This window comes from Eucalyptus grandis, chromosome 11, assembly GCF_016545825.1.
Source record: "Eucalyptus grandis isolate ANBG69807.140 chromosome 11, ASM1654582v1, whole genome shotgun sequence".
Lineage (NCBI taxonomy): Eukaryota > Viridiplantae > Streptophyta > Magnoliopsida > Myrtales > Myrtaceae > Eucalyptus > Eucalyptus grandis.
In genome coordinates this window covers 14,290,947-14,296,946 of record NC_052622.1, presented here as the reverse complement: position 1 = coordinate 14,296,946, position 6,000 = coordinate 14,290,947, and the positions used below count along the sequence as shown (strand labels likewise).

General features: G+C 38.4%; 1 protein-coding gene across 1 annotated transcript; it reads left to right on the top strand.

Annotated features, from left to right (window-relative positions):
* Nucleotides 1-320: 320 nt before the first annotated feature.
* LOC120289763 (rust resistance kinase Lr10-like) lies at nucleotides 321-761 on the top strand. Its single transcript, XM_039305103.1, has one exon. The coding sequence runs from the start codon at nucleotides 321-323 to the stop codon at nucleotides 759-761; it is 441 nt and encodes a 146-aa protein (XP_039161037.1).
* The last annotated feature ends 5,239 nt before the right edge of the window (nucleotides 762-6,000 follow it).

The following is a 6,000-nucleotide window of genomic DNA, read 5'->3' as shown; positions in this document are numbered from 1 at the left end:
TATGTCTTCATGAATCTCTTGCTTTCAGTAATGAATCTTTCCCTGAGCGAGGCACGAGATGTTGCATTGGATACCGTTTCTAATCTTCGTTCTGTCTTCGGTATGGACAATTTTTTTTCCCTCACATCTGCGTAACACTCACGCGCTATATGTGAGGAAAACACTCCCTATATGTACTTTCTAACAAATAAAAAAGAGTTCTTTACACTAATCTCAAGACAATTTTCTACACAGCTCACTTCTTAGCAGTAAAATTCATATTCGGAGCTCCATGTGTGTTGATATTTCTAATCTATAAGTGGATAAGAAGGCACCAAGCAATGGACCCAAACATTGAAGAATTTCTACAAGCTCACAACAACTTTTTGCCCATAAGGTACTCTTACTCAGATATCCGGAAGATCACAAAAAATTTCAAATACAAGTTAGGTGAAGGGGGCTATGGTTCCATGTACAAAGGAATACTTAGAAGTGGCAATGCAGTTGCTGTTAAGATTTTGAATAAACCAAAATCCGACGGCCAAGATTTTATAAGCGAAGTGGGGACAATTGGAAGGATCCACCATGTTAATGTGGTGCAACTTGTTGGTTTTTGTTTCAATAATTCCAAACAAGCTCTTGTCTATGATTTCATGCCGAATGGATCTTTGGATAAGCACATTGTCTATAAGGATGGAGAAAATTCTCTTGATTATAAGAAAATGTATGAGATCTCTCTTGGCATAACTAGAGGCATAGAGTATTTACATCGAGGATTGTGACATGCAAATTCTACACTTTGACATCAAGCCTCACAATATTCTCCTAGACCAGAGTTTGACTCCGAAAGTGTCTGACTTTGGACTTGCAAGACTTTACCCTACCGATCGCAATATAGTAACGTTGACTGCAGCAAGGGGAACCTTGGGATATATGGCGCCTGAGCTATTCTATAGGGACATTGGCGGCGTTTCTTACAAAGCCGATGTTTATAGTTTTGGGATGATGTTGATGGAAATGGCCAGTAGAAGGAGAAATGTAAATGCAAATGCAAATGCAAAGGATTCAAGCCAAATTTATTTTCCTTTATGGGTTTATGACCAACTCGGCAAAGAAAAGGAAGTTGATATGGTAGATGCCACAGAAGAGGAAAGAGAGACGACGAGGAAGATGATCATCGTTGCTCTTTGGTGTATACAACTGAACCCTAATGATCGACCGTCGATGAGCCGAGTCCTTATTATGTTAGAAGAAGAGATCGATGAACTACAGGTTCCCCCAAAACCACTTCTATATCCAATGGAGATACCGGTTGCTGATGTCAATATTGAGGTTGAACTTGAAACTCTCTCATCTTCTTCAAGTGTTCCAACAATTTCTGGTAGTTATCAATACGAGTACAATAACAAGATTCTACAATCTTGTTCTGTGTGATTTTTTCCCTCTTGTAGAAAATGAATGTAAGTTCAAAGTAGTACTTGTGCGTGACATTACTGGTATAATCCTCGAGGTTATCTATTGGTAGCCACTTTATTCAAGCGTGTTTTCCTGGTTTTCTTGCTTTGTGCGAGGTTTTTCTATAAGAAACTTTTGGTCCTATTGGGTTGCAGTGTTAATTTTTTCCTCCCTCGTCCTAAAAGCTCGCGCTTCAAAGAATAGAGAACATATGGCGAACATATGGCGAACATGTTTCAAAATTTGGCGGGAACAATTGTCCAGTCGCACCCCGAGGGGTCGTGAAAGAGATAAAACCAGTGCTAAGTGAAGAACACGACAAATGCCCGACCACCTTCAGCTCGTCCGGAGTTTGATCTTTTTGTTTCCTTCGCATCTCGTTGCCTTTCAATTTGGACCATGCATTTTTCCTTCTCGGTAATTTCAATTTCAATGAATTTTCATTTCCTTGCAAAATATATATTTTTTGCACTCAGATTCACCTGGATTTGCACTCGAATCCCCACTTCATGCCCATCCTGAGCGCAGTGTGAAATCGTGGAGAGATCGCTCTCTGTCATCTGAAGTTCGGATGGTCTCAGCATATATTGATTTCTCGTCAAATGGTGCTATCTTTGTACGATCGCGATGGTTCATACATAAAATTCTGGTTTTTGTGTGAGTTTTCCAGATATAAAAAAGCATGTTCCTTGCGATACCGTCTGCATTGAGCAATGAGTCTCTGTCCTCTCTCTACTGATTCATCGCAAACTCTGTCCCTCCCACCAAAACCTCTATCTTACCCCCTCGACAGCCGCCCGATCACCCACATTTACGGCGTCCACATTTTCCCAAGCAATCTCCAACCTCGACCGCTTGTCCCATATGAAGAAGACGAAGAGCAACTCCCTTCCTCATTCCTGACGTCTAACTTAATTAAGAGGTTCATTAAAATGGGCTTGCGGCTTGCACATGCCACGGAGGAAACACAGAGTAATCCGGCTACTTTGCCAAATGAACAGAAATTGGGCTTGTGATGCCACGTAGATCGATATTTGCACGGTCAGAAAGAAACCGACTTATAAATTTTGGGTCGGACCGAGACAGATAATTCAAAGGATACTTCGTTGACTGAGACAACCTTAAAAGAGCAAGTTGGAGGTGCCCCAAATGCAGATCATGATAGAGGATTTTGATGGGAAATGCTATTTATACTTGAACTAGTTGACAATATTAGTGTAATAGGTTTTCTCGATGCTTATTAATAGAGAAAAATGGTGAGTAAAAGACAAGGGTTGGACAAGACTAATATTGAATAGTAGATACGTGCGATAAATAACTTTAAAAACTTTAAAGATAAATAGGGAGCACGATACTGCGAACAAACAGAAATTTCTAGGATGGAGACTAGTTCTCATGAAGATGACGGGGTTGCCAGTTCACTTAATGCAAAGGTAATGACCTGGACAAAATTTTAGTTGAAGCTCAAGTGAACAAAGTTTATTACAATCAACGTTGCTCCATGTTCTCATGCTTGTCTTCACAATAGAGCAGAAATGAATTTCAACACAGATGCCTGACTTGCAAGGATTCTGATTCAATATAGGATACGGTAATTCAGTTTTACGACACTAAAATGGATCCTTAGAGAGAATCAATTTGCCAAAAATGTCAAATTCAGAAGCCGAGAAGTTTCCTCCCGAATAAATGTGAAATCTATCCATAGAGGAAAATGATTACCTAATCATCCTGTTACTTTACAAAATTTATGGTGAATTGTCGGCCGCTAATCTTAAAGTTGAAAACTAGAGCACTGGCTGGTCCGATTTATATACTTTGGGACTTTGACTGGGTGGGATTTCCTCGTTTGAAATGTTTGTTTGTTTTGGGAAAATTTCATAATAATGGATAATATTTTTCGAAAATCGTCTTCTAGGAAATCATTTTCTCGAAAATCTTTGATTTCCCTATTTTTAATTAGAGATTTGTTTTCCTAATTTTAACAATGTACATTATCTTTGATCTTAATGATGTTTCATTGATTGATCATTTTCAGCAAACCAAAAGTGCGAAAGTCTAGAAAACTCATTCACTTTCATTGAAAGAGACACACTCGCAATCTCACCCCAGTTTTCTGTGGCCATCGACACCGGAGGATTTGAGTTCCAATTCTACTCCAGCGGCGTGTTCACTGGAGCCTGTGGGACAGATTTGGACCATGGTGTCGCCGCCATCGGGTACGGGACCAGCAACGACGGTACCAAGTATCGGTTGGTGAAGAACTCGTGGGGCCCGGAATGGGGGGAGGAAGGGTACATAAGGATGCAGAGAGATGTTCCCGCTAAGGAAGGCCTCTGCGGCATAGCAATGAAGGCATCTTATCCTACTGCATGAGTCTGAATTCACTACACCGGAGATGAGCTCGTGTGATGTAAAGACTCAAGATTTCCCGCTTTCTATGTTTATTGCGTACAGCGTCTGGCTGCTTCTAAATTTCACCTGTATGTGTGATTAGAAGGTAATAATACTATGAAATTTCCTATTTGAAAATCTCTAATCATTTGAGAATTCTGAAACCAAATCCAACTAAGCTCCTAAGCTTAGTATTCATACCAAATCGTACTTGGGTGTGTGTCGATGTTTGTGCAGAATTGGGAAAATTGTCAAAATAGTCCTAAACTTGTTATAATTTTTCCAATTCAGTCATAAACCTTTTTGAAACTAATTTAGTCATAAACATACAATTGTGCCAATTCAGTCAATCTGACCAATTTTGACTGATCGGCGCTAGCTATTTGGTCGATGCTAACGTGGACAATATTTTAATAATATTTTATTTTTTAAAATATTTTTTCTTTTTACATTTTCATTTGCTTTCTCTCATTCTTTTTCCTCCTTCTTCCTCCTTCCTTCTTCCTGCTTCCTCCTTCCTCTGGCCAACAGTGATAACTGTTGGCAAGGCGTTGGCCAATGGTGAGGCTCACCCTTGCCGGCTACTAGCGAGGGTGAACCTCGCCTAATGATGTTGAGGCCACACTCGCCATGATTGGGCAAGGGCGCAATCTGCCCATGGCTAGCAAGGCTCACCCAAGCTAGAGGCTATGCAAGGTCATAGCCTCTAGGGAGGTGAGCTTTTGCTAGCTTAGCACGCAACCCAGGCAAGGTCACTTAGCCACAACCAGGCTTCCTGAGGACTCCCTGGCCCTGCCTTTGGTTGGTCGTCGACGGCGACTGGCTAGAGGAAGGAGGAGAAAGTTAAGAAAATCATAACGAGAAAAAAAGAAGAAGGAAAAAATGAATACAAATTTGAAAAAAATTAAAATATTATTAAAATATTGTCCACATCAGTATGAGTCGAATGACCGGTATCCATGTCAACGCTAGCTAGCCAAAATTGGCCAAATGGAATGAATCGATACAATTGCAAAAGATTTAGGATTGAATTGGCCAAAAAAAAATGTTTGACTTGAAAAAATGATAATAAGTTTGGGACTTTTGGTAATTTCTTATGCAGAATTTCATCGTCCCCTGCCCCAAAATATCGATGTTTTTCCGTACTAATTATATTTCAATAAGTGTTGGTAAATATAAAAAAAAAACTATCCAATAAAAAAAATTGTTGGTAAACTTTTTTCCCCGGGAAGTTGGACAACTTACTAATACTTTTAATGAAACGAACTAATTTTTTTATGGTTTGTAAATTACCAATTTTGTACTAACTGATTAACTTTTATTATATCCGAATTATCTAACTCTTAAATAAAATTCTCAACCTGAAATATTATTTGGGTTTGCATAGAACTCTTTTGTCTCCTACCTACAAATACCGATCTTTTTCATGCTAGTATATCTCAATAAATTACCGACCAAACTGTATTAATATATATATATATTGGTTAATTTTAAAAGCTATTGGTAAGAAAAACAATTCCAATTTTTTTTTTTCAAATAACTTATTGGTATAGCAACATTTTTATGAGATTACTCATATTTTTATAATTTATAAATACCAATTTTTGCATTAATTTATCCAGTTTTTTTTTTTTTGTTGGTGAAAACATTAATTTATCAAGTTTATTTGCATAACTTACTAACATTTTGAATTTAAATGAATTTACCTATGGTGAAACCACCATGTGTTTTCTAACCAAATTGTCTGATCGAGAGAGAGGGAGCGGGGCCACAGTCGTGACAAGAGGGGATAACATTATGGTGTGGTAATTGCATGATGTGTGAGAAATAACTTTTCCCAAAAAATCTAAGAAAATTTTTCCTTTTAGGGTGGGATCACTAAGCACATAAAAGAAGTTCGATACCGTCGTCTGATGAGATGGTCAAGAGGCTCTTAAAAAAACTAAGATCATTTTCCCTTCAGGGTGGGACAACTTATGTTGTGAAAAATCTTATTCCTTTGTAAATACATTGTAGCCGCGCAAAGCGTTGCACCTCAGTATCACATATTCAATAATTGGAAAGTCATCCGAGTTTATACTGATGAATGTCTATCGTCCTTTCAAAAGTCATCATTTGCTTCGTTTGATGTGAGAAATTATTGTAGTGACTGAACATGATACGAATTGGCCCAAA

Excerpts from the sequence above, each read along its gene's own strand:
- LOC120289763 (XM_039305103.1), top strand. The coding sequence starts at position 321 with ATGGACCCAAACATTGAAGAATTTCTACAAGCTCACAACAACTTTTTG.